The sequence below is a fragment of the Rosa chinensis genome, chromosome 4, assembly GCF_002994745.2.
Source record: "Rosa chinensis cultivar Old Blush chromosome 4, RchiOBHm-V2, whole genome shotgun sequence".
Classification (NCBI taxonomy): domain Eukaryota; kingdom Viridiplantae; phylum Streptophyta; class Magnoliopsida; order Rosales; family Rosaceae; genus Rosa; species Rosa chinensis.
Window position 1 is genome coordinate 10,928,491 of NC_037091.1, and position 25,410 is coordinate 10,953,900.

The following is a 25,410-nucleotide window of genomic DNA, read 5'->3' on the forward strand; positions in this document are numbered from 1 at the left end:
TGTCTCCAACAACAACGATATTGTTATGACACTAACAGAATTTACTTTCCAGGTTTTCGCCAGCAAACATTGAGCTCATGTTTAGCAAGTATGCTCGTACGGTTCCTGACAAGTTCACTCTAGGAGAGCTTTGGGACATGACTGAGGGTAACAGAGTTTCATATGACTTCTTTGGATGGTAGTTATTTTAGGCTTTTTATTTATATTTTTATTTATTATACATTTGTCCGTACCATTTAAGTTTTGGTTCTTCACCGTTACTATGTGTGAGTTTAAATTTCGCAGGATTGCAAGTAAGCTGGAATGCGGACTTCTGTATGTTCTTGCAAGGGATGAGGAGGGTTTTCTATCTAAAGAAGCTGTGAGACGCTGCTTTGATGAGGAGGGTTTTCTGTACCGTGCCAAGATGAATGCAAGTGCTGAAGCTAAGATGGGCTGAAGAATACTTTGTACTACTTGAATTTATGTATATATTTTTCTGCTTTGAGATGTTAGAGCTGTAATAAATCGAGGGATGATCCTTCAGCACATAAGGCTGATGACCATCAGTTTCATGTTTCATAGAAATAGAAGACTCTACTTTATGATTTTGCATGTATATTCGAACAATGGCAGTAGGATAAATGAAAATTTACTTTTCACTTCAAGGAAATTAAATCGGATGAACATCAAAACAGAGGAAAATATAATTAATCCTCGAAGATTCTTCAAGAAACATAGTACAATGGGTTCGGGAGTTTGAACGTCCTTTTTGCTCTTGGAAGTCCGTCAATGCTGCTATATTGATCTCCCAATATGCCCCAAACTCTGTATCCACCAACCGTCAATTTTTTCCTCACATCAGCTTTGAAATCTTGCACCCCCTTCACTTCATCCTCAGGACCCCTGTACCCAAAAGCAAATCAAGCACAAGATTTGACCTCTATACATTATGTGAATGAGTGAGAGAAGAAATGACCTTAAAATGAGACTTGTCCACCCATAGAAGCCAACATGGAGAAGGTTGTTTATTGTGGCTGATCTAAGATGCTCCCTCCTTGAAGAAACCAAAATGATATGCAGCCCTCTGGCTTTGATCTCATTGAAGAGTTTGAGCGAGTGTTCCAAAGCAGGTGCCTTGCCATGGCTCATCCACTCCTCCAAAGCAGTCAGGTTCAACTTCTCACCCCTAGTACCCAATAAAAAGAAAAATGTTTACTAAATCAGCAGCCTTAAGCCTGAAACATACTCTTATTAAACAATCTGATATTATATGTGTATCAATAATTCAATTCAGCAACAATAATGTAATTATAGGTTTACAAGAATCTAAATCATCTGTTCTGACTGTTTTGGATGAAACTTACTTACCCGAAATGATGTCCCTTGTAGTAAGGCACAGTAGAGAGCAGTGTATCATCAATGTCAAAAATCCATACATCTCTCCCATCATTCTTCAAAGTACAGCTAGTACTTAGATACACAATGGACTCCTCAATAGCCCTTTCTGAGTCCACCTTGTACTGAGTCGAAGTAACATATTTTCCAACGTATCCTATGCACTCTTCAGGCACCACTTGGAACTCTCTAATGTTGTGCAGCTCTACATTCATCCTCCAGCTCTCACAGTAATTCTTCAAGCTGATCTTCATCCCATTCCTGGTTCTCTGATTCAAAATGTTCCACTTGGACTCTGCTACTGTTAGAGTAACAAAGAAACTCAAAAAACAGAAGTGGCATAGATTTCTGCCCATTTTGGCAATAATAATGGACTAATGTCCAAAGGTACAAATAGACTAATAGAGGGAGATAGAAGGTGGGTTTATGTAGCTCTTGGCACATGGAAATTGAACCAAGAAAGCGAGGTCACATGGGGTTTTGGAACAAGTACTTGACTTGTTCTAACAATCACATGGTCAGGTTGGCAAATGCCTTCATTCCCTTTTTGTTTTTGCTCATCTAATGCTATTATTTTCTTTCATCAATAGTCTGTCATCCCTTTCATTACAACGGGTTTATAATTTTTAGGTAGAAAAGACAAGAATGGTTAATGCTCATTATCAATAATCATTCATTACAGCTGGTTAGGGAGTTTTGATTTATTTTGGCGAAAACACCAAGCACTTGAAGCTGTCAAAGTGACGAGGCACTGTGCTGCAATGCACAGTTGGAGCATTTCACATGCGCCGAAGGGGTATATTTTGAGCCTAGGAAGCCTTTGGGTTCCCCTTGACAAAGTCAACAAAAAAAAAAAAAAAAGCACTTGAAGCACTCCCAAGTTTAATGCCAATTCATATGAACCAACCATGCCAGAAAATTAAAAAAGAACTCTCAATTTGAAGTAGAAAACTAACCATGAAAATATCTAGAGCAAAACAACTTTTCAAGTTTACACAAAATATAAGACCCGTTAAACAAAACTGTCAAATTTGGGGGATGTCTATTATCAAACAAAAAAAAGGACAACCCCAAGATCTGTCTTGTGCAGAGAGATGGAGATGGTAGCACTTAAACGATAGCATTTGCAGCACTGGCAATCCTAGGCCACAGATCAGCACACTCCTCCCAATAAGACCAGTAATTGCAGATCCTAAACAAGCAAACAACAACCAGCAACCAATAAGATAACGTGACAAATCTAGTCAAGTAAAAACTAGATATCTTTAAACAGAATTTGGAAAGAAAGATAGGATATGCAAGTTAAATTTGACCTGTACCTTTCATTTCTCCCTTCGGATTAACAATAACACCAGCATTATCTGCAAATGAACAGTAGAAAAACTAGTGATGAACATTCAAGTGTAATGAAAGATTATCCATACAATAATGTAAGCATCTATGTCAGAGACTGAGCAAATCAACCCAACAAGAGGAGTTAACTTGTACAGACTGAGCAAATCAACCCATACATTACTGTAAGCATCTATGTCACAGACTGAGCAAATCAACCCAACAAGAGGAGTTAACTTGTACAGAAACTTTCTACCTACAAATATAATCAAGTAATTGCAACCTAACAAGAGGAGCAAACCAAAGCACTAAAAAAGGACAATATAATCAAGAATTTGCAACCTATACTGACCTTCGAAGTACATGAAGACACCATCCTTTTGGTGCCATGGCTTGCGCTGCCTCCAAATGACAGCTGGTTTCTTCATCAGATCAGGCTTACCCTTCTTGACAGTGCCTATGACCATGCCCCCAACGCAAGCAGATAGCAACAGATTCGGATGACCCTTGATTCCCTTGACTTAGATGATGTACAGGTTCTTAGCTCCTGTATTGTCAGCACAGTTCACTGTGGCTGCCACTGGCAGACCCAGTGACATCCTGAACTTGTTTCCAGTGGATCCTCCGCGTCCTAAACCATATCAAACCAAAATCAAAATCACATCAAAACACAGTGAACACATTTCATTTATTACATCGCAACTGTTCCAATCAAAGAAACAGATTCAATACAAAAGTGTGGATTACATAGTAACCCATTAACTGAGAAATCAAAGCTTCAAGAACCCATTTCCTTGCATTTTAGAAGCTTATCAGATTAACCAAAGACAGATTCACAACGCAATTTTATTCTAAAATTCCCAGTTTCATAAAATAATATATGCTGGGGTTGCTATCAGATTATGAAAGCAAAAGCTAAATCAACATACCGAACACGCATTTCATCATTGTGTTCATATGATTTCTCAGTAATCAAATGAATACTTTGCACTGGATCATCAAAGATAAAAGCAGTACCATTTATAGACTTATAGTACCCTTAGGTGGTAAACATTTCATCAGTCATAAGATGCCATGAAGGAACTTGTGTTTGTCATCTCTGTGGTTAGAGACTTCAATACACTGCATATCTCTGATGTTCTGGGTTGCACTGGATCATCAAAGAGAAAAGCATGCACCTGATTCCTGACTTCAATCCAACTGCAGCCGGGTTGCTTGTCTGTATCACTTTCCTTCATTAACACCCTGACTCTCTCAACCTCATCCCATCTGCCTGCCTCAGCATGCATGTTCGATAAGAGTACATAATTTGAAGCTTTATCAGGTTCAAGTTCTAAAAGCTTCTCGGTAGCATACTTGCCAAATTGTAAATTTCGGTGTATCCTGGAAGCTCCAAGCAATGCACCCCATATTCTGGCAGTTGCCTTGATCTTCATATCCCTTACCATTTCAAAGGCTTCCTCTAACCTTCCTGCACGGCCAAGCAAGTCAACCATGCAAGCATAGTGTTCGGCTACAGGTTCAATAAGGTGAACTTCAGTCATGCTCTTAAACAGTTTTAATCCCTGATCAACCAGCCCACTGTGACTGCATGCAGACAACACCCCAACAAAGGTCACTTGATCTGGATTCACCCCTTCTGTTAGCATCTCTAGAAAGAGTGCTACTGCCTCTTTACCATATCCATTTAGAGAATACCCAGATATCAAAGAATTCCAAGAAACAATATCGCCATGATTGATATCTTCAAACACAAGATTAGCATTCGCAACCATTCCACATTTAGCATACATAGTAATCAGGGCATTGCTGACAAACAAATCACTTAGATAGCTAGTCTTCACAACCATTTGGTGAAGTTGCCTTCCCAGTCGAAAAGCTGCAAGATTGGCACATGCACTTAGACCACATGAAAAAGTTGACTGATCAAGCCTCTTTCCTTCCTGTCCCATAATCACAATACTCTTCAGTGCATCCAGATATAACCCGTTCTGCACATAACCTGTAATTAGAGAATTCCAAGAAACTATGTTCTTCTCCCCCATCTCCTCAAAGATTTGAAGTGCTTTGTCCATCTCCCCTACTTGAGCATAACCAGTAATCATAGTATTCCAAGAAACTACATCCTTGTTGGTCATGTTTCTGAAAAGAGATAGAGCTTCAACCATTCTGCCACACTGAGCATAGCCTGCAATCATGGTGTTCCAACAAACAACATCACGCGTGGCAATCTGATTGAAGATCTGACTTGCTTCATCCATCCTTCCATTATGAGCATATCCAGATATCATTGCTGTTTGTGCTGCAATGTTCCTGTACGGCATCCGGTTGAGCAACTGCCTTGCTTCGTCAAGCTTGCCAACGCGAACATACCCATTGATCATTGTAGTCCATGACACTGAATCCATCTCCGGCATATCCCTGAATATTTCAGCAGCCTTGTCAATTCGGCGGTCTTGTACATAGGCTGCAAGCATTACATTCCAAGCAACCACATTTCTACTCGGCATCTTCTCAAACAGATCCTCCGCCTGCGCAATCTTCCCATTTTGCGCAAACCCACACAACATTGTCACCCACGAAACAACATTAGGCTCCGGAATCTTCTCAAAAAACTTCCAAGCATTATCCAACTCACCAACCTGAACAAATCCATCCAGCATCAAATTCCACGAAACCACATTCCTCTCCGGCATCTCCTCAAAAAACTTCACCCCAAAACACATCTCCCCATTCTTAGTATACCCCGCTAGCATCGAATTCCAAGAAACTAAATTCTTCACCGGCATTTCATCAAACATTCTCTTCGCATCCTCAAACCTCCTCTTCTTCACATACCCTGCAATCATGGCATTCCAACAAGCCGGGTCCCGCTTATCCGGAAGCAAACTGAACAGCTGTCTGGCTCTCTCAAGCTCGCCGTTGCGTGTGTAGCAAGTAATCATCAAAGTCCAAGAGAAAAGGTCTCTTTGTGGCATGTGAACAAAAAGCCCATAAGCATCCTCCACCATATTACTGTGCAGGTACCCTGCAATCATAGTGTTCCAAGAAACCAAGTTTCTGTGAGACATATTATCGAACAGGTGGCGCGCATGGCCGAGTCTACCATTCTTGGCGCAGGCGGAGATCATGGAGTTGTATGTGACGGTGTTCCTTTGAGTCATTTGCGAGAAAACTTTGACTGCTTCGTCGATTCGGCCTGACTTCCCCAACTGGGTAATCTTGAGATTTTGGATGAATACTTGGCTGCTGCCCTTTTCACCAATTGCTCTGGTCGTCATTGTCTTTTTACTGCATGCACTTGTTGCAACAAGCCACACAGGTGAATCACTTCGCCCAGCACATGTTCAAGCTCAAGTCAGCAATATTGGCATGCCTAACATATAGTGGAAATTCTTATAAAGCAACCCAAGAAGTTGCTCTTGGTTATTACGCATGGGTGTTGGTTGAAGTGGACATTCTTTCTGATTTACCAACATGTTTTTTTTTTATCTTTTTCTATAAAGAAAGAAAATTACAAACAAAACCCCCGAGAACAATCGCCCCCTAAAAAGATCAAACTGGAAGGCATTGCTGGAGGAAAGGAGCAACTGAGAAATCCAAACCGAATGAGAAAGCATAGGAAAGGAAACGCCCTAAAATCCTAGATTAACCAGGTTGTCAGCCAAAAGATTGGCCTCACGCCAAACATGACAGAAGGTGACCGAGGAAAAATGGTGTGTGAGCTCCATAATGTTTTGAAGAGCAAATTTGATTCGCCAAGGGGTAGAGGTTGGAGAGGGTCACTCATTGTTTTGAAGTTCGAATCGACTATGAAAAGTTGCCTTGGAAGTTTACACATTGTGGTTTTTTGGATCTCGACTATGAAAAGTTGCCCCGACTATGAAAAGTTGTGTGACTTTTTGGATCATTCGGTGGACCTCAGTCAATTTCTTCGAAAAAAGAATGAGGTCCTCCTGAGCAGTCACAGGTACAAATCACAACAACAGGAATATAGCAATCCTACTACCAGTGTTCGGAAAATTACACCAAATAGTTCCATTGTTGCCTCTCTAGCACTCCATTGGAAAAAATTGCAACAGGTGAGGTTGTGAATAAATTGCCTACTCATGCTCATTACCAGGCATCTTTAGAACTGATTAGGGACTCTTGATTCATTTTGAAGAAAACACCCAAGAATTAGAAGAACTTCCCCACGTTTAGATATGAACCAACCATGAAAAAAAAATTAAAAAAAATAAATCTTAATTCCAAGTCTACTCCATTCAGATAACTAACCATGCATCTTTAGAACTGATTAGGGACTTTTGATTCATTTTGAAGAAAACACCCAAGAATTAGAAGAACTTCCCCACGTTTAGATATGAACCAACCATGAAAAAAAAATTAAAAAAAATAAATCTTAATTCCAAGTCTACTCCATTCAGATAACTAACCAGAGCAAAACATCTTTTCAAGCTTACACAAAATATAATACCCATGAAACAAAACTCTGTCAAATTTGGGGGATGTCTATTATCAAACAAAAAACGGACAACACCAAAATCTGTCTTGTGCAGAGAGATGGAGACGCCAAGACGGTCTCACTTAAACAATAGCATTAGCAGCACTGGCAATCCTTGGCCATAGATCAGCACACTCCTTCCCAATAGGACCAGTAATTGCAGACCCTAAGAAAACAAAAAGCAACCAATTAGATAGGGTGACTAATCTAGTCTAGTAAAGCCTAAAGATTTTGAAATGGATAAAAGTTCAGAAAGAAAGAAAGATTATGCAAGTTAAATAATGAGCTGTACCTTTCATTTCTCCCTTTGGATTGACAATAACACCAGCATTATCTGCAAATGAAGAACAGAAGCAAAATAAGTAATGAACAATAAGTATAAATGAAAGATTATCCATACAATACAATGCTGCAAGCATCTATGTCAATTTGACAGACTGAGCAAAACAACCCAACGAGAGCTAACTTATACAAATGTATACACCGTTGAGATGCCTAAAGAATATGTTGGGACCAGATGTAACAGATGAGGCATGTAAAGCAAAATCACACCTGTAACGATGGGCACTATCAGTTTTCCAGATTTGTAACCGTATCAACCACCAGATAATGAGGATACTTGACTTAATCTGGTAATCGTCTCGCAATTGAAATAAGCACGACATAAACAAGCATTTTACTGCATAGAAATCTTCCAGACACAATGACAACTGGCATCCTCACTCAACACATGACCATAGGTACAGTTATGGAATGTGCAATGTTTTGGGTACCTAAAGAATATGTTGGGACCAGATGTAACAGATGTGAGCATGTAAAGCAAAATTACACCTGTAACGATGGGCACTATCAATTTTCCAGATTTGTAACCGTATCAACCACAAGAAAATGAGGATACTTGACTTAATCTGGTATCTTATAGCTACTTTACAGTCACTCTAAACAAACAAAAGAAACAAGCATTTGGCCGCATACTAATCAGTCATAACAATAACCATTAAAACAACTATTTCATGCCTAAACAGATATGTCGTGTCCAAATGGAGCAGAGGTGAGCATAAAAGCAGAAGCACTCCTGCAACGATGAACACTATCCTTTTTCCAGACGCGTAACTGCATCAACCACTAGATAAGGAGGATACCTGACTTGTGTCTGGTTACAACAAAATCTTTTCAGCGGTTCAACTTAACACAGCTAGTTGGACAACAAAAACAAAGCACAGACCAGAAACTACATAAAAATTCAAAACATTGTACCTACGGGAAATGTAAAGCCCAAATGGAGCAGATGTGAGCATAAGAGCAAGCACACCTGTAACGATGGGCACTATTATCATTTTTCAAGACTCGTAACCGCATCAACCACAACATAAGGAGGATACCTGACTTATGCCTGGTCATTTCACTCAACCACCGAGACACACCGAACAAAAACCAATAAAGTTTCAATTTTGATCAACCACCACAAAGTGTGTCAAAAGTGAAAGAAGACTCATCTAACCACACGTGTAATGGAAACTAACATGTATCAAATCGCGAAAAGCAAAATTCTATACAGAAGAGAACCCACTCAATTAATATTCTTCGAATATTAATGTAGCTGGTCTCAGGTACATAACTACAATAAAGGAGATATGCACACAATCAACACTGCTGAACCAGCATTGTTTTCTTAGATTATACACAGCTAAAAATCGACAGCTAACAAAGGATTCTAGCTTCAGAATATGCTTATGATCTATACTCTAATCAACCAAATCACATAAAAACACACTCGGCATTTCGGCAAATCAACCAAAGCATTTCGGTAAAAGCTACTACACAGCCAAGTAAAAGCTACTACACAGCCAAGTAAAAGCTACTGACTGACCTTCAAAGTACATGAAGACACCATCCTTTCGGCGCCAGGGCTTGCGCTGCCTGACAATGACAGCCGGGAGGACCTTCTTCCTCAAATCAGGCTTACCCTTCTTGACAGTGGCCATGACCATGTCACCGACGCAAGCAGACGGCAACCGATTCAGACGACCCTTGATTCCCTTCACTGAGATGATGTACAGGTTCTTCGCCCCTGTATTGTCAGCACAGTTCACCGTCGCCGCCACCGGTAGACCCAGTGACATCCTGAACTTGTTCCCAGCCGATCCTCCGCGTCCTACACAAACCCAAACATCAAAATCAAAAATGAAGAGAAGAAGGAGAAGGAGGATAAAGGGAGGAGGAGGAGGGGGACTGACCTCGCTTCGACATTTTGGGGGGGGCTGCTGCTCGAAACGAGAGACTGAGGAGCAATTAGGGTTTTAGAGATACATATATAGACGGCGGCCTAGGGTTTTCAGCGAGGTCGAAGAATGTCAAATTCCAATTCACTCCAGGATTTTTTCTTGAATTTACGGAAGAAGGACTGGGCTTGGTGAGTTTTCGGTGACGCTTCCTTCCAATGTTTTATTGGGGTTTATGAAAACAAACTATCTGAATTGGAATTTGAGGCCCAAATCAAATGCATACTTGGAAGTGTCTCAATGTTATAGTTTTTTTTTTTTTTTGAATCAAACTCAATGTTATAGTTAATCGCAATTTACTTTTCAAAATTATAGGGAAAAAATATATATAATATATATATGTCATTTTTAAACCACCTAATATAGTAAGGTTGGTCCCAACTCTCACCATCTTGTGGCCAGCAGTTTTGTGGGGTCTTCGGGTTTGTGCGCCTAAGACGGGAGATTAGTTTAGCTTTGTTGGGATACTCTCGTGAACCTTGGTCCGAATACTGATTGGGTGAGTCCGTTACTAACTCGCTAACATAATCGAGGTAGCTTGCTACCTCACTCCCTATAAAAAAAAGTGTCATTTTAAAATTTATGTGATTAATTAAGTCACCATATATTTTTATCCCTCATAAAGCCACTAAAAAATAATAAAAGAAATAATAATATTTACAAAAATACCTCCTCATTTTTTTTCATTATTTATGAAAATGCCACTATATCAAAACAGTCATCGTCGTTAATTGAAAAGCTATTAGCAATGAATGAAAAAGTTACTGTCAAATAACCAAAAAGCTATTGTTAATGAACCAAAAAGCCACTCTCATTATTTATGAAAGTTATTGTCATTCGTTAGATAAATCATTTCCATCATTCAAAAAGCTACTGCCCCACAATGAAGAATTGTTGCCGACAAACTGAAATGTTACTATCATTCTCCAAAATACCTAACATCATTCACAATATTTTTCTCCTATATTCAGATTATTTGTGCATTGTCTGCCCATTGGAACACTGGTCATCTAACTATGCATCAATTTCGAAGCAGCAGTGACTGTTTTGGAATTTGTAAGACTGCATAGCTAGATGTAAAACCTTAGCAACTTTGACTATAATAATGATTTATTATGTTTTATTTATAGTTATACGCAGCTGAATCCACAACATTCATCTTAGTTTCAATTAGTAGCATCAAACTTATTCAGGTCTAATTCTAATACCCAATTCTCCTGGTTGAATTGCCTGAAGATTTTCAAGTTTTGTTAAACATTATTTTCTTGGGGTTTTTCAATACCGTTTTCTCATGTGTAGCTTATGTACAAACGCTCCGAGAAGTTCATAAAGATGCTGAGATCAAGCGAATGAGGCCAGCATAAGGATCACATTTTGCTAAATTGAGAGCAAGGCTTCTGTTTTGAGATTGCTTTCATTGATTTATGAAATAAAATAAGCTTTCAATGTAAGAAGATTTCTCTTGTTAGCAGCTAGCTTAGGAAAGGAAAATGCTTGAGACACCAAATATTTATACCAAAATTGAGTACCAAATGATGTGGCATACACCATTTCATCAATATCATTCCATAAATTTCAATGACATGGATTTATTTATTTTCAATTTAAAAATAGAATGTTTTTGAGAAAATATTTTGTATATTATCAAAATCCTAATGTTTTACAAAAATCAAAGCAATTACAAATAAAATTACACTGCTTCTCGTGAAGAGCAACCAATATTATTCATTGGCTTTCATCTTGCTCAAATGGGGAAAAGGATGACAAATAAAACGGACAGGGAGACCATTGATTCTTATCCAATTCTTTATTTAAAGTCTATTATCCATCAGCATTTTCAATTTACGGACAAGCTAGTTGACCTCATCCCTGCTCAGTTCTATTTATCCAATAACGACCGGAATAAGCCATGGTTTCAAGGCCTCAGCAACCTTGCAAAAACTTTAGGTAAGAAAGAAATAAAGAAAGACATTAAGAAAGCTCGCATAGATCAATTCAAAACTCAAACATCAAAGACCCAGTTATAATCTTTCATGTGGGAATTGCTTTTTTTCTAATATATATTTTGATCTAGGTATCAAGGTTGCAGAGAGCCAAATTGGTAGAACAACTGCATCTATTCCCTTTCTAAATTAATTTGGTATTTTGTTTAATTGAGACTTTTAATTAATATAAGTTTTCTTAATTCTTAAAAAAACATGAAATTTATTTATATCCAACAAGGAAATCCATATCAATAGAAATCCCAAATTAAGAAACTGATGATATGACATGTGTCATGTGTTAGCTAAATAGCCACCCTCAAGTATAAGGGCCAATTTATAGTGTAGGGGATTATGAGTAGGGGATATCGTACCCAAGGGATTGGAAAACCCACTCTAGCTAAGGAAAACCTAAAGTATGCTAGATGAATATGCAAATGTACAAGTCATAAACAAGGGCTCACAAGTGAACCAAAGTTCATGATCAATATATGCAAGATGGTGAGTGGTTTGATTTTTTGGCTTTGGAGATGGTGTAAACTCAAATTAACACACAATAAAAACTTGAAATGTAAACTAAGCTATGCTAAACTAGATGTGATAGATTGGATGGAAGTTAGAGATTTAGGTTGTTCACCATAGCCTCCCTTGCATGCATTGATGTTCAAACTATAAGTAAAACAATCCCAAGTATCCAATTACCCTCTTAGAAGGCCTAAACTCCTTTGATTTTATCAATTCCCACTGGATAAGTGCAAAACTAACTACCCAAGAACAAGTTATATTACCGGATAAGTATCAATTCCTTGCTCCTAGATGCATAAAGGTTTGAGTTTAGATAATCAAGCAAGCAAACCAATCCTAGGTCTAGGCGATTTTAACTCACTACCCTCACATACACACCTGGTGTGCTATCATGCTATTAATGTTTAAAGCTAGCTACTCTCTAAACATTGTTTATGTAATGACAAATGCAAAGTATTGAAATACAAGCATCCACTTCTTGAATTAGCATGTGAAGATGATCATGGAAAATGCATCAAATAAGACTTAAACATCAATTCATTACAAGTTTGGTTAGGGCTTTCAACCCTAGCCCCAACAAATTAACTACTCACTCATAATCAAATACATAAGCTTCAACATGTTTATGAATATCAAACTAAAAAGTAGGGATAGAGAAGGGATTAGTGATAATCAAGTTAAGGATGGTGTAAATGAACTCATGAAAGCATTGACATGGTGAAAATGGTAATGGTGATGATGATTCCTCAAGGCTAGACTCCTCTCCTTCTTCTTTAAAGGTTGATGATGGAATATGAGATGTAGAGATGATCGAGTGGTGAAATGGTGGAGTGATGAAGCTTTTTGTCTATGAAATGGAATGGGTTGATGGAAAAGATGATGAAGGTTGTGGTGATGGTAATGGAGGTTATGAATTGATGGTAGTGATGATGGAGGTTTTTTGGAGGAGATGATAGTGGATTGTGTAGAGAATATAGAGAGAAAAAGATATTATGGAGTGGTATGGGTGGTGTCTTAAGAGTGCGATGAAGGGATGCTTATATAGAGAAGAGAAAGAGGAGTAAAATGATGAATGGAAGCAAAAGGAGCAGCTCAAGCATTGAAAGAAGCTTGGAGGTGGAGTATGAGAGTGGTAATATATCCTAAAATTAAGGGAAATGATTATGGAAGAGATGGAGAAAAAGAGGGAAATAATGATGAGCTATCAGAGTGTAGAGTAGAAAAAGATGCCTAACGAGAAGAGAGGAGCAGCTAATCTCTTTATTGTGCATGGGAAAACATGAAAATGAAGAGTGTTGGGGTGGTTTTGGGTCACCAAAGTCAATTTGGCAACCAAAGGAGAGAATATGCATAGGGATGCCTATTATCCAAAAGATAATATGATGGACTAATCTTGTTATAATCTTGTAGGATTCTTCTAGGGATCTCCTTGATAATTTCAGCATCATAAACCTTCCAAAAATGCTCAAGAAATCCGTCCAAAGAAGGTTCTAGGCCAAACTGCCATGTTTTGACTTTGTTTTCTGCTTCTGAAGCTTCCTTCAATTGAATCTCCATCGAGACATCAGAATTAGCCTTGAACTTCTTCATACCAAATGTTCCTTGATAACTGTAGATCATCCTGATAAAATTTTAGAGCTTAATTCGCTGTGGTTTGACCAGAAATGCTACCGGAATCGGTACAGGTCCGGTGTTACCAGTTTTTCATCTTTTAGTCAGAAACTTGTACTGATCTTTTGAAGACCTTACACTCTGAACTAGCTCTTTACTCTTCATAAGAAATGATTCTTAGGATGTCTAGAATGGATCTGAAAATTTTCAACTCATTTAGAGTTTGTTTGATCAGGCTGTCACCCCTTATTTCTTGTCTAGCTCACTTTCTCCTAGCCAGAGTAAGAAAATGTGCTAAAGTTGACTTTTTAGTGCATTTCCATTCTTCTCCATCATTTCCTAACATGATAAGGAAAACATAATAAATAAATAAATATATATATATATAGAGAGAGAGAGATATTCTCAGGTGCGGACGTCCGTGCCTAATCCTTAGGTACGGAGGTCCGCAACCAAGAACCCTTGTGTGTGTGTGTGTATAAACATAAACACAAAGGTTAAGCAAAAATACAAGTTAGAGAAATAATGAAATTGGATTAGTCAACATTAAATTGGACTTTAGAACAAGTAATTTCCATGTTTTAGGGGATAAATATATATATATATATATATATATATATGAATTATGATCCAACAAATACCCCCAAACTTGAACTTTGCTTGTCCTCAAGCAAAGTAACCCAAATCCGACACTACAACAACTATCTAATCCTTCCAACAATTTCCTCAAAGAACACAATATAAATAGGACATGGAAATCAAGTTAAGTCTTAAAGCTTCATGGATCATGGATCAAATGCTTGCGTTTTGAAATGTGTAGCATGTCTTTAATTTGTCATTTCAACGTACTGACATTGAGAATGCATGTCAAATCATGTTAAACATAAACTCACAAGATATTCACTCTATTTTTCACACAAATGTTTAGGGGTTAACTATTCTACACTCAAAACAATCTTATGCAATATCGCCATATGCTTGCTCTTCAATCTTATCTCCACTTATCAACAAAATCACATCTTGGATGAAGGGCTTTTATTGGATGCAATGAGGCTTAGGGTGAGGGGTTAAAGAAATGAAATGGAATGGAATAACAATTTTCAAGCAACTTAATAAGCAACCATCTTTTTGAGATTAAAAACTTAAGAACTAAAGATGCTCAAACTTTTCACTTTCTCAAACCACTCCCCCAAACTTAAACAAAAACTAATTATTGAATTGAAATAACATTATTTTGAGATTTTTTTTTTGTTTTTGTTTTTGTTTTTTCACTAAAAAGAAGTAAAATTGCAAAACGAAGAACACCACTACACTTATTCTTTCTCGAGTATCCCCAAACTTGTTTCTTTTAGCATCATGACATAAACAATCTCGTATTGCTCATTAAGAAAACTTGAAAGGGTAAGGCAAGTGTTTAAGTTAAGGGTAGACATTTATGGTATGAAGAATTGAAAGGCTAACATAAAGGCTCAAATGGCAATCTAAGGATATTCAATCTTTTTGGGACATACTCATTTGGCCATGGTGGATTCCTAATTGCCTAAATCATTTTCAAGATGTAAAATTGAGACAGAGTTTCGAAAGATATGAAGCAAGTTCTAGAGATGCAAAGCAAATAAGATGTTCACTCATGAAGAAATAAGTGCTTAGAACTATGCATGCACTTCAATTAAGCTCAAGTACTCACAACATGACATGTAATAGCTCCCACAAGTCTCACTATGCTTCTCTAACTCAATATATTGATATGACAAATATGGATAAAAATGAAATCAAACACTTGATCCATAATGATTTATTTTGAAAAATAAAGTTCATGAGACCCAACCATGCTTTCTAGCCCATATTTATATTAAGCTCAAGTTCATCATTGGTATTGGAAGGAACCTAAAAAAAATACAAAAAGTACTAGAAACGAAAAGACTAATTTTTTTTTTGAATATTGAACACTAGCACACAATATTAAACACTAACACACATTCCCCCCACACTTGAACTTAACATTGTCCCCAATGTTACAAAGTATTTTCTTGAAAGCAATTTCAATGAAAAAGTCTAAGCATGGAGAAGAAGAGCTAACACACATTTATACACAAAGCATACAAACAAACTAATAACTAATTAAGAAATAATAAATTTAATGCAAAAGAAGGTTTAAATTTGCTCCCCCTGGTATGTGATGACCTGGTTTTCTGTTATTTAAATTTGGTAATTAATAATGGACCAGTTGTACGAATATTTGTTATTGTACTTTATTCGTAGGTTGTATGTGAAGTGGAATAGTTTTTGTACGTATAATTATTCGAATTTCACAGTTTAGGGGGTCGTGTGAAGTTTGACTTTTTATATGTTGAGATTCTCGGAAAACTTCCTTCATGAAAGTTGTAGAGCGCGTCGATACAAGTTCGTGGACATGCGGAACGCGTCAATCGGAGTTCGTATGAGGAAGTTATGGCTAATGGAAGAAGTTTCCATTTTAGTATATATAGGGAAAATCTGAAATTATTTTCATTTTTCCCTTTCCTTTTCCGGAAGCTCTTTCTTCTCTCTCGGTCGACTCCTTCAGAAATGAAACTTTCAGACTGACCCGACCCGGACCCGGTCGATCTGACCCGGCTTTTTCGGCGATCTCCGGCGACCTCTAGCCTTGAAACCTGCACAGAACGACTCGTCTCCTCCTTCTGGTCGTCTCTGTGGCATCCTCTTGTGACAAAAACCACCGTGCACGGCGCAGCAAGGCGGTGCAGCTTGGAGTTTTCGAACCCGACCGGAAAACACAGTTCCGGCGACGTCAAGGCTTCAAGTTTCCTTCTTTGGCTTCGTGGTGGTCGTTTGAGTCGATCTATGGTGTTTGTTTCGATCGATTTACGTGGAAATCGGTTCAACTCAGTTGGGATTACTGTTCAAAGTTTGTGAGGTAGTTTTCGATCCCTTAAGCTTGTTTTCTGACTTCGATCCAGTTATGAAAGTTCACAAGCATGCTTAGATGAAGCTTTTTGATGTTGGGAGTTTTGTGAAATATTGAGTTTTGGCCGGCGGCGGTGCGCCACCACCTGTGGTGGCGTTCCGGCCATGTATGGGACTGTTTGTGGTATTATATATGTTCTAGTCGTTGATACGAGCGTTTCGATATATAATATGCAAATTTTGGAGTTCGTATGAAATTGTTATGATTTTTACAGTTTCATACCGATCGATTTATTTGATCCGTGAGGATTCGAGCGTCCGATCGACTTGTGGTTTGGTCACATCGATTGTGGGCGTATTCCGGAGACTTTGGGAGGTCTCGAATGTGGTTTTGCCCTGGTTGGCGCCACTTTGGGGTTTTAGTTCAAAACAGGGGGTTTCGAACTTAAATCAAATGTGAATCGTCACTAAATTGGAAACGTATGTGAATAGGTGCTTGACGAAGTACAGTGGGCGATTATTTGTGAATTGGAGGCTTTGTGTTTTGTTGAAGACGCAGCAGGAGTTCGAGGTGAGTAATCTCACAAGGTTCTTTATGAACAGAATTACCATTATCATTTTGGCCTTAATTATTTAACTGCAAACTATAGTTGGTACTAGTAGGCATTCCTGAGCGAATGTCTACATATATATATATTTACGTGAAATGTATATATCATTATGGATGATTGTGATGAATAATAATATGCATGATGATGTTCATATTATTGTTGAATGTGGCTTTTCAGGAAACAATATTGTGGAAAAAGATGTTTTCTATTGTTTGAAAAGTATTGAGCTTGATGTTACATTTTTGAGTCAAGCGTGACTCATTTTAAATGTATTGGTCCTTGTACCAAGAGTCACAGATGGTGAGCAGGGGTTAGGAAAGCCGAAGCTAGATGTTGTAACGTTTTTAGGTCGGTTGCGACTTATTTAACGTTTAGCTTTAAGACCAGATAGGGTCTAAGAAGATTTCATATCACAGATGGTGATAGGTTGCAGACGGTGACCTTGACGTTTGATTTCATGACCAGACGGGGTCTGAAGATCATGTGTCACAGATGGTGACAGGGCACAGATGGTGATAGAGCACAGATGGTGACCTAAATGTTGATTTGAGACCAGACGGGGTCTGAAACCACATGTCACAGATGATGACAGGTCATAGATGGTGACCAAGGCAGGAAATAGGTAATCACGTCCGTAGTCGGACGAGTGGTTACGATTTCAATAGGGCGACAGTCTGTCTGCCATTATAGATTATGGGAGTAACGGTCGAGGTTGCTGGAGACTTATAAGTATGTAGTTAAAGGAGAATTCCTTGAGTATTCTTCTTTTATTGTCTAGATGAGACTTGAATTGCTTCTTGATGGTTAAGTTAGCAAATAGAACATTGTCACAGCGGTGATTTATGTTTCCCTTTAGATGGAAAGGTTTTGGAGTGTTAGAAGGAATCATGGTTGCATGGTTTCCTTTAGCTAATGTGTGTGAGTTGTTGATTGATGTTCATGAGTTACTCATACGAGCTTTCATAAGCTTACCGGGTTTTCTTGTGTGGAAACCCGGTGCACCATTCTTTTGGTGTAGGGGTTAATCCTGCAGGTCAGGAAAATCGTGGCTGAAGCTGAGGTAGCTACAGGCAGCTGAACGGTTAGGAAGCAAATTTTGTTGGCTTTGCCATTGTTATGACTTCTGCTATGTAGTAAGCTCTGAGGAGCATTTACGCTTTATTTTGTGATGACAATTTAATTCGTAAATTTATGTAATATATAACTCTATGGAGCGAGTGTATATTAACTCGGATGGTTTCAGGGCATCAGTATTTACTCGTTATAAGGAAAGATGTTCCAGGTATTTGTATTGATGACTGAACATTCACGCATGTATAATTATGAGATTATATATATCGATTTTCATGTGTGTAAAATCAGGGGCGTGACATTGTAGACCACAAGTGCTCCAAAAGTCACAAAACAATCACCCACAACAAGGTATGAAAGCCTTACAATCCAATGCTTTCAAATTTGGTGATGCTATTTCAAAAAGGTGGCTTCAAGGGAACTCATCATCCTTCACTTGCATCATAAGCATGGCTACCTCTAAGTAGGGCTTTGCTTTAAGGACATCTTGCCGGTCCGTTGATTCTCCAAATCAATGAAGAGGAGCATCCATGAAGTACATAACGTCCTCTTCAACTCCCAAGCTAGCTAGCAAGTAAGGCTTCAATCGGTGGCCATTAACCTTGAATGTGCTACCATTACTTGGGTTCTTGATCTCAATGGCACCATGGAGAAAAACTTGCACAGCTTCAAAGGGACCATACCACCTTGATCTAAGCTTTCCCAGAAAGAGTTTGAGCCTTGAGTTATAGAGGAGACCAAGTTGCCCTTCCTCAAATGTCTTCTTTATCAACTTCTTGTCATGATAGGCCTTGGTTCTCTCCTTGTATAGCTTGGCATTCTCATATGCCTCCATTCTAATTTCGTCAAGCTCACATAGATCAAGTTTCCTCTTCTCTCCTGCCTTAGCAAGATCAAAATTGAACTTCTTAATAGCCCAATACGCTTTATGCTACAATTCCACCGGCAAATGACATGCTTTTCCATAAACCAACCGATAAGGTGACATGCCAAGTGGAGTCTTGTAGGCGGTCCGGTATGCCCAAAGTGCATCTCCAAGTTTGGTGCTCCAATCTTTCCTTGTAATCCCCACAACCTTCTCTATAATGCTCTTAATCTCCCAGTTTGAGATTTCAACTTAACCACTTGTTTGTGGATGGTAGGGAGTGCCAACCTTGTGCTTGATGTCATACTTCTTGCATAGAGCTTCAAAGTGCTTATTGTGGAAGTGGGATCCTCCATCACTTATGATGGCTCTTGGAGTGCCATACCTTTGAAAAATATTCTCCTTGAGAAACTTGAGCACAACATTGTGATCATTCTTGGCACTTGCAATTGCTTCTACCCACTTAGAAACATAGTCAACTCCAACAAGGATGTATTGATTGCCATAAGAGATTGGGAATGGTCCCATGAAGGCAATGTTCATCAAACACAAAAGGAGCATCCTTGGCTAGCAAATCACAAAGGGGCTTAGAGATCTTGGAGAAATCCTTCATGTACCTTCTACAGAAACCGGCATGTCCAAGAAAGCTTCTAATTGCTTTGACATTGTGTGGAGGTGGTAACTTGGAAATGAGCTCCACCTTGGCCTTGTCAACTTCCATTCCTCTTGAACTCGCCACATGCCCAAGAACAATTCTCTCATTCACCATGAAGTGGCACTTCTCCCAATTCAAGACTAGGTTGCAATCTTCACATCTTTGAAACATAAGGGCCAAATGGTGTAGGCATTGATAAAATGAATCCCCAAAGACACTAAAGTCATCCATGAACACTTCAATAAATCTCTCCACCATATCACTAAAAATGGAAATCATGCACCTTTGAAAAGTTGCCGGTGCATTGCACAAACCGAATGACATTCTTCTATAGGCAAAGGTGCCATATGGACAAGTGAAGGTGGTCTTGTTTTAGTCTTCCGGAGCAATGGGGATTTGATTGTAGCCACTATACCCATCAAGAAAGCAATAATACTCATGGCCGGCAAGTCTCTCTAGCATTTGATCAATGAATGGTAATGGAAAGTGATCCTTCCTTGTGGCATTGTTGAGCTTGCGGTAGTCTATGTACACTCTCCACCCATTCGCTACTCTTTGAGGGACAAGCTCTCCCTTATCATTAGCCACAACCGTCATGCCACTTTTCTTGGGAACCACTTAAACCGGTGACACCCACTTTGAATCGGAAATGGGGTAGATGACACCAACATCAAGTAGCTTTATTACTTCCTTCCTTACTACTTCTTGCATTGGAGGATTGAGCCTCCTTTGTGGATCCCTCCTAGGCTTCATATCATCTTCAAGGAGGATCTTATGCATGCACATACTTGGACTTATGCCTTTGATATCGGCAATAGTCCAACCAATGGCCTCCTTGTGATCATCTAACACCCTAAGTAGCTTTTGTTCTTGCAAATCATTCAAACATGAAGAGATAATTACGGGCAACTTGTGGTTTTCATCAATAAAAGCATACTTTAAATGAGGAGGGAGTGGTTTCATGTCAAGAGTAGGAGGACATTTAATTGATGGAAGTAAAGGAGTAGAGTTAGTAAGAGGTACCTTAACCTTTGGTTGCAAATGTGGAGTGCAAGGCCTTAAGGCTTCAAGTGTAAGCTCAGCTTCTTTGGTTGCCTCCTCAATGAACTCTTTGCCATTATGATGCAAACATGTCTCCAATGGATGTTGAGATGCATTTTCAATGAAAGTTTTCTCCACCATATTGTCAATACCATCCAAAACATCAATCCGGAAACAATCATAGGCATTTGATGGCTTACTCATTGAATCAAAGATTCTAAAAGCAATGGTAGTATCATGAACGGTCATGGTCATCAAGCCCTCCTTAACATCAATCTTAATATCTGCGGTTGCCATAAATGCTCTCCTAAGGATGATGGGCAACTCTTTTTCATGAAGAGGAGCCTCTTCCATGTCTAGAATGATGAAATCCGCCAGTAGGATCAAGTTTTCTACCTTCACAAGAACATCTTCCACAACCCCTCTTGGCTAAACAACACTCTCCTATCCGCCATTTGCAAAGAGATAGCAATGGGCCGGATTTCACCAATTCAAGAGACTCATAGATGCTATAAGGCATTAAGTTGATACTAGCACCCAAATCCATCAAAGCTTTATCAAAGAAAGTTTTACCTATCTTGCATGGAACGGTGAATGAACCCGGATCTTTCAACTTTGGTGGAAGCTTCCTTTGCAAAACCGCACTAACTTCTTCACTTAGACACACTTTCTCATCCTTCTCAAACTTCCTCTTGTGAGTACATAGCTCTTTGAGAAACTTGGCATATGTAGGAATGGTTTTGATTGCATCCAAAAGAGGGATGTTAATCTCCACCTTCCTAAATAAGTCAAGAAACTCCTTCTTCACCTTCTCATTCTTTTGCTTCAATGCCTATTTTCTTTGAAATTGAGGATAAGGAAGGGAAACTTCTTTCTCTTGAGCTATGTTCATAGGAGGATTGAAAGTGATACCTCTCTTGAATGGTCTTTCGGTTGAAGTAGAGCCTTCTTTGTCATGAGTTTTGGCCTTGGTATTAAGTTTGTTCTTCAAGGCTTCCTCTTGCACATCTTCTTCTTTCAAAGCTACTCTCAAACCCAAAGGTTTGTCAAAGGCATTCATCTTCTCATTTAAACCTTCTTCTTCACCATCATTAAACCCCAAGATGACTTCTCCATGTGACAACTCTCTTGCCTTGCCCTTTTCTCTCTTTTCAAAACCAGCTGGCTCCCTTGGAGTCACAACTTCCTCATTGGTAGGCATGTAAACATTATTTTCAACTTGCCTCCCAATTCTTAAAGTAGTGATAGACTTGGCTTCATGCCTTGGGTTGTTCTCTACTTGATTTGGAAACACACATTGCTTCCTTTGGCTTAACTCTTGGGCTAGTTGCCCTATTTCTATCTCAAGCTTGCTCATGCTTTGGTGAAAGACATTGATCTTCTCATCTTGCTTTGCTTAAGTACCCTTGTTCTCTATAAAGAAACTCATTAACATGTCTTCAACACTAGGCTTCTTCAATGACTCTTGAGGTGGCGCTATAGGTTGTGCTTGAGGTAGAGGTTGATAAGGTGCCCTTTGGTATTGATTGTTGGCTCCTTGATTGTTGTAGTTGGAGGAACTTGCACCTTAATGGCCACCACTAGGCCTTTGAAAACCTTGGCCTTGATCACGATTGCCCAACCCTTGTTTTCAGATTTGATTGTCTCCCCACCCAAAGTTAGGGTGGTTCCTCCATCCGGGATTGTAGATGTTACTATACGGATCATTTCTTGGCCTTGGTTGGAAACCAACTTGGTTGCATTGCTCTATATCAACTTGAAGTGCATCTCCTCTTGGACAAAGCATTGTCTCATGTTGATCACTCTCACAAATTAAACACACATGCTCAACCATCTTGCTTGGCATAGGTTGGAGGTGCTCCCGGTTTCCTTGAGTATTAAGGATCAAGTCTAGCTTCTTATTCATGTTGGCCTCAATCCTCTTCAACTCAATTTGCATTTGAGTGTTAGGTGGATCCATCTCGTACATACCTCATCTTCTTTGTTGATCCTTCAAAATCACATTAGCTTCCTTCACCGGTCTTCTATCACTTTGATTATCATAGAGTTGGGATGACTCAGCTAGTGACTCAAGAACGCTTTCCACTTCAATCTCATTTTTATCCATGAAGCTCCCTTGACAAGCATTGTCAATTCTTATCTTGGTATCTTGACTTGACCCATTATAGAAAGTGCTCAATAGCAACCACTTTTTGACACCATGATTAGAGCAATTTTGCTCCATGTCTTTGAATCTCTCCCAAGACTCATGGAACAACTCCGATGGGAACTCTTGGAAAGTCATGAGTGAGTTCCTTAATGCATTGCTCTTTGATGGTGGAAAGTACTTTTTGAGGAATACGGCTTTCATATCATCCCATGAGTTGATACTTGTTGAAAGTTTACAATCTAAGAAAAATGAATTTCAATCTGTGAATCAGCAGCCCCAAGCTACTTTTTGAGGAATACAGCTTTCATATCATCCCATGAGTTGATACTTGCTGAAAGTTTACAATCTAAGAAAAATGAATTTCAATATGTGAATCAGCAGCCCCATGCTCAAAATGTTCAAGTTCCTGAGAATCCTAAGAATTTAGAGCAACAAGACCAGGTTGCAGTGGACCATATTGATATTCTAGAAAATGCAGATCCACCACAAGTTATTTCTGAGACTGTTAGTGGAACTGTGACTATTGATGTTGAGCATTTCAATGCAACGCCATCACAAAATTTCACCAATATTGTTCACCAGACAAAGGTAAAATTTTGTGATGCAAGTCATGTAGGTATATTTGATAAGTAAGCTAGCATGTACAAATGTTTTGGAAATGTTTTTTTTAGAGTAATCAACCGCCGCAAGCCTCCTCAGGCCTTTGCTCTTAAGATAAGGTTCAAATCCCCAGCAACAAGAATAAATCCCTAAAGAAGACTGCACAAGATTCTACTTCTAGCATTGCTCTAGAATTCAAAGTAAGAAGGCTAATTGGAAGTACTGAGTGAAGATTCAAAAATGCTTTTGGAACATTTACTTTTGCTTTTGGAACCAACTGTTTTTGTGTACCCAACTATTTTTGTGGCATTTACTTTTGCTTAGATGGAACATTCAAAAATTCCTTAGGAATTGCTTCGTGTAAGTATTTTGTTGAAACATATGGTTGATTATGAATTTGAACATGTTTATGAGAATGCATGTATCTTTTTTTTATTAATTATCTGTCTATAGTAGTTTTTCAAGTTGTGGTAATTTATTGTTTGTCTTTTTTTTTTTCACAATTGTTGTGCAACTATTTTGGAGGAAATGACATCTATAAGGTTGGCCATATGAGCCATATGGCCCGAGCCGCACTGATTTTGAACCAAGTCAAGCCAAGTTGCATGCGCAGAATAATTAGCTTACAGAGGTTTCGACTCTGCTGAGCGTATCGAAAGTAACCGTTGGTATACCATACCAACCGTATACATATATGTACTGAACCATTATATAAAAATGCATTAATTTTATAAGAGGTAGGCATTGTACCCTTGACCTTTTACATACGAACTTTGATCTCAACCACCACACCACAAATTCTTCTATATGCAAAATTTATAGTTATACCCTTTCTACACTCTCTTCTAATTCTATAGACCACAAGTTCTCCTTTTATCCAGTTCAAAGGATTTGATGAGATTAACCATATCAAGAGCTTCAGAAACCCAAAGTAACACTAATAGTCTAATACAAAGCCAACTCTTTTCTCCAATAATTACCCACGCTCTCATCATCTATCAAAACCAGAAGTTCTCCTCTTTCATCCTACTCTTCTTCTTCTTTTTCTTTATTCTCCTTCCATTTTTCTTTAGGCTGCATCATCTACATTACCTGATCTGCATGTTCATCAAAGGATCCGCATCTTCATCATTCAACTCCAGAAACTCCAGATTGGGCAATTTTCCTCAAATTTGCATCTTCACGGTTATAACCGAATTTCCAACCAAATTAAGCCGCCATTTGGCATACCGATTTGTTAGCAATTGACGATGGTGGTACGGTTTTGGTTTCTGATTTTAGAAAATTGACCATTATCTATGGGTAGTCGGTTGATGGGTTTTTGACTATGTTTTCGACCGAATCCATCCCTAGAAATTTTGGGGGAAATGGCCACATGATGAGCTACTAGCTAGTTAAGATTGGCGGGAACTAACAATAGGATGCAATTACCCCTCAGATTTTGCCATGTGGCTTGCTACTTAACGTCGTTATAGACTAGGTGTACGATTATTGGTTCAGGCTTGAAACTCCACATACCGAAGTTATAGTTTTGAATAGTCGGGTACTAATGTGTAGGATTGGCCTATGTTCAGGTATTGTTTCTATATTTTTCTCTTTAAATATTATTTATTTAAATTGAAGAGTCGTATGTTTTCAAAAGGTTATGAAGATTTCTATAAATACTTAACTCTTTAAACAATCTTTGTACTACTCTCATTCTCTTACTCTTCATCTTTCTCATTTCCGTTCCTATTTCCTATTCTTTGGGCAATCCATAAACACTTGGTACCTCATCTACCGTTAGTCGTGCAAAGCAGAGTAGACATGTGTGAGACATCAAGGGTTGTATCTTGAAGTACGTTGTAGACGACCGTAATAATAACCTGCATGTAGGAAGGCACCTACGGCTTTAGGAC

General features: G+C 38.7%; 4 protein-coding genes across 4 annotated transcripts; 1 reads left to right on the forward strand and 3 right to left on the reverse strand.

Annotated features, from left to right (window-relative positions):
* Positions 1–56: 56 nt before the first annotated feature.
* On the forward strand, positions 57–460 carry LOC112200523 (peroxygenase 2-like). The gene is made up of 2 exons (XM_024341560.2): positions 57–178; positions 286–460. The coding sequence occupies exons 1-2, from the start codon at positions 78–80 to the stop codon at positions 437–439; spliced, it is 255 nt and encodes an 84-aa protein (XP_024197328.1). The 5' UTR covers positions 57–77; the 3' UTR covers positions 440–460.
* Positions 461–615: 155 nt separating this feature from the next.
* On the reverse strand, positions 616–1,871 carry LOC112200522 (acid phosphatase 1). Its single transcript, XM_024341559.2, has 3 exons — positions 1,351–1,871; positions 959–1,168; positions 616–885 (listed from the first exon to the last, which is right to left on the reverse strand). Exons 1-3 carry the CDS (start codon positions 1,731–1,733, stop codon positions 708–710), a joined length of 771 nt encoding a protein of 256 aa, XP_024197327.1. The 5' UTR covers positions 1,734–1,871; the 3' UTR covers positions 616–707.
* A 321-nt stretch (positions 1,872–2,192) lies between these two features.
* LOC112198310 (pentatricopeptide repeat-containing protein At4g02750) lies at positions 2,193–6,961 on the reverse strand. The gene is made up of 4 exons (XM_024339406.2): positions 3,727–6,961; positions 3,062–3,340; positions 2,697–2,738; positions 2,193–2,569 (listed from the first exon to the last, which is right to left on the reverse strand). The coding sequence occupies exon 1, from the start codon at positions 5,988–5,990 to the stop codon at positions 3,768–3,770; it is 2,223 nt and encodes a 740-aa protein (XP_024195174.1). The 5' UTR covers positions 5,991–6,961; the 3' UTR covers positions 2,193–2,569; positions 2,697–2,738; positions 3,062–3,340; positions 3,727–3,767.
* Positions 6,962–7,111: 150 nt separating this feature from the next.
* On the reverse strand, positions 7,112–9,603 carry LOC112198311 (60S ribosomal protein L23). The gene is made up of 4 exons (XM_024339410.2): positions 9,451–9,603; positions 9,084–9,368; positions 7,506–7,547; positions 7,112–7,379 (listed from the first exon to the last, which is right to left on the reverse strand). Exons 1-4 carry the CDS (start codon positions 9,461–9,463, stop codon positions 7,297–7,299), a joined length of 423 nt encoding a protein of 140 aa, XP_024195178.1. The 5' UTR covers positions 9,464–9,603; the 3' UTR covers positions 7,112–7,296.
* Positions 9,604–25,410: the final 15,807 nt, after the last annotated feature.

Bases quoted from the DNA above. Each gene is read 5' to 3' on its own strand.
- LOC112198311 (XM_024339410.2), bottom strand. The intron at 7,548-9,083 runs GTCAGTCAGTAG...CTTCATTTGCAG, and splicing joins TGTCTTCATGTACTTTGAAG to ATAATGCTGGTGTTATTGTC. The intron at 7,380-7,505 runs GTACAGCTCATT...TTGTTTTCTTAG, and splicing joins TCCAAAGGGAGAAATGAAAG to GGTCTGCAATTACTGGTCCT.
- LOC112200522 (XM_024341559.2), bottom strand. From the start codon at position 1,733: ATGGGCAGAAATCTATGCCACTTCTGTTTTTTGAGTTTCTTTGTTACT. The intron at 1,169-1,350 runs GTAAGTAAGTTT...ATTGGGTACTAG, and splicing joins TACAAGGGACATCATTTCGG to GGGTGAGAAGTTGAACCTGA. The intron at 886-958 runs GTCATTTCTTCT...TTTTGGGTACAG, and splicing joins TGGACAAGTCTCATTTTAAG to GGGTCCTGAGGATGAAGTGA.
- LOC112198310 (XM_024339406.2), bottom strand. From the start codon at position 5,990: ATGACGACCAGAGCAATTGGTGAAAAGGGCAGCAGCCAAGTATTCATC.
- LOC112200523 (XM_024341560.2), top strand. From the start codon at position 78: ATGTTTAGCAAGTATGCTCGTACGGTTCCTGACAAGTTCACTCTAGGA. The intron at 179-285 runs GTAGTTATTTTA...TAAATTTCGCAG, and splicing joins TCATATGACTTCTTTGGATG to GATTGCAAGTAAGCTGGAAT.